The sequence below is a fragment of the Myotis brandtii genome, unplaced genomic scaffold, assembly GCF_000412655.1.
Source record: "Myotis brandtii unplaced genomic scaffold, ASM41265v1 scaffold79, whole genome shotgun sequence".
Lineage (NCBI taxonomy): Eukaryota > Metazoa > Chordata > Mammalia > Chiroptera > Vespertilionidae > Myotis > Myotis brandtii.
In genome coordinates this window covers 2,146,507-2,148,848 of record NW_005371173.1, presented here as the reverse complement: position 1 = coordinate 2,148,848, position 2,342 = coordinate 2,146,507, and the positions used below count along the sequence as shown (strand labels likewise).

The 2,342-nt window shown below is 58.9% G+C and overlaps 1 protein-coding gene across 1 annotated transcript in view; it reads left to right on the top strand.

Annotated features, from left to right (window-relative positions):
* The window catches only part of FEV (FEV (ETS oncogene family)), a 3,643-nt gene that overhangs the window by 718 nt on the left and 583 nt on the right, over positions 1-2,342 (top strand). Inside the window, exons 2-3 of the mRNA XM_005883531.1 lie at positions 117-191; positions 2,095-2,340. Of these exons, the coding sequence (XP_005883593.1) occupies positions 117-191; positions 2,095-2,340 (321 nt within the window). The remainder of the gene's footprint in view (positions 1-116; positions 192-2,094; positions 2,341-2,342) is intronic.

Here is a 2,342-nt window from a genome sequence, read left to right as displayed (position 1 = left end):
GGGCAGCTCGGGCCCCCAGCCTCACTCCCCTTCTGGAGCCTTGGCCCCAGGGCCCTTTGGGTCAAGCCCGCAACCTCTGCCTAGGTCCCTCTGACTGTTTTCTTCTGCTGCCACAGATCCGGTCGGAGAAGGTCTCTTCAAGGAGGGGAAGAGCCCGGGGTGGGGGCCGCTGAGCCCTGCGGTACAAAAAGGTGAGCTGGCTGGTGGACTGGGTAGGCGGGGGCGAAGACAGAGGACGGGAGCCAGGGCATCCACCCAAGGACAGGCGGCACCGCTACCAGAACAGGGGGTGGGAGGGATGTGAACTGCAGCGCTCTAGGAATCGGAGGGTCCGGGCATAATTGTGGGAAGGATGGGGGTGGGGGGGACGCATTCACTTGGCCTGAGCTCCTGCATCTTCCAAGTCTCAGGGCTGAGGGAGAGGATCATGGCCCCCACTCACTCTTCTGGGGACAGGCTGAGGTGCTTGGCATCCTTTCCTTGCTAGCAACAGGAGCACAAGGCCCTGGCACCACTGGGCAAAGAAAGAGACCAGGAGATTTACTCCCTGACCACTAGCACCACTGGCACCTACCTGACTCACTGACCCGCAGCGGCCAGGCTTTTCCCGCCAAGTCCCTGGGTCATTGCTGTGGATTCCTATGTTCAAGGCCAGCTCTCCACGGCGGCTGCATTACCTTCTGCTTTGCCTTGCTGGTGGGGCTTGGCTGGCCTTGCAGGCAAAGCCTCCCTACAGCTCCCCATCCAGTCGGTACCCTAAATTGCATGGTTGCAGTTAATCATAAAAACAAGGCCGGCAACAGTTTTATTCAAAGGGGAACAGGACTTCCATCAGGAATGCGTTTCCAGGCCTCCGATGGCGCTCTGCATCTGTACCAGCTGCACATTTTTACCCAAACCCTCCTTTGCTTCTGACCTAAAACCCAACACTCCCTACCTGGAGCCAGGCAGCTCCTCTCTGGGCTCTTGTGGAGGGATTGGGGTTGAAATTATGGGGGGCAGCATCTGAGTTCTGAGCGAGTCATTGAAAAAGAAAGAGAGGTTCCCCAGGCTCGATTGGATGAAATCAGACTTTGAGAAAAATCCATTTTATTCTAAAAGGGGGTGGGGGTGGGTGTATATCAAGATTTGTCTCTGCTTGTCTGATTGAGGCTCAAATACAGGGGAGTGGGAGTTCTGGGGCATTTGACTCTCCTCACACTAATATCTGGGGAAACCTCCTTGTCACTTCCAACAACCCCAGAACAGGGAGAGGGCAGAAGAGCCTGGAGGTGAACCAAAGATGGGAGAAGGCAGGGAGCTAAGTGTGTCGGTTTCCCAGTCTCAGCCCCTCTCCTCAGAGCTGTGCATCTCCCGGGGAAGTATAGCAACTTTGCAGGCCAGGAATCCCGCCTGTTCCAAAAAAGAGGCCCAACCTATTCATCGCCAGACCATGGGAGGAGTGGGGAGGAGGGGGGAGTGGAGGGGTATAGGAGGGTAGAGAGCCTTCAGAAGCTGCCCTTCCTCTCATGCCTGGGGCCCCTGTCCCCATTCCTGCCTGAGTTATGCGGCAAAAAAACCAGCCACCACCTCTTCCCCAGCTCAGGCGGCCAGCGGACTGACTGTATGCCTTTAGGGGCTGGGCATTGTCCAGTGGCCAGGGTGGTCCTGTTGCACGGTGGTCTCCTCTCTCTGGCTCTCGGAATGTGGTCCAGCTGGGATGTGACAGTTTAAACACCTGGGCAGGCTACCCCCGTGGTTGTGCAGGCTCTGCTCCAATTAGGACTCGGGCCCAAGTGGCCGCAGGGGCTGATATCCTGTCCTTGCTCACCTTAGGGAGCCCAGTGTCTTGCTGCCAGGCTGCCTCCTTGCAGAGGAGGTGATGCTTCGCCCTTGCTCCCAGTTCTCACAAAGCCAGGCGCTGGCAGGCCTTGGTCCTCCTAAGTGGAGGCTGTGTTTCTATTGTGGAAAAGCGGGGTCACGACTAGGACAGCTTTGCTGATCAGCCCCTCCCTGGCCCGCCCCTCCAGCTGGGTTGGTCTCCCGTCTCCTCTCACCCCTTTCCCCACCTCCAGCCCCCCATCCCGCCCGTGGCTGACGACCCCCTCCCCACAGGCAGTGGGCAGATCCAGCTGTGGCAGTTTTTGCTGGAGCTGCTGGCGGACCGTGCCAACGCAGGCTGCATCGCGTGGGAGGGTGGCCACGGCGAGTTCAAGCTCACGGACCCGGACGAGGTGGCGCGGCGCTGGGGCGAGCGCAAGAGCAAGCCCAACATGAACTACGACAAGCTGAGCCGCGCGCTGCGCTACTACTACGACAAGAACATCATGAGCAAGGTGCACGGCAAGCGCTACGCTTACCGC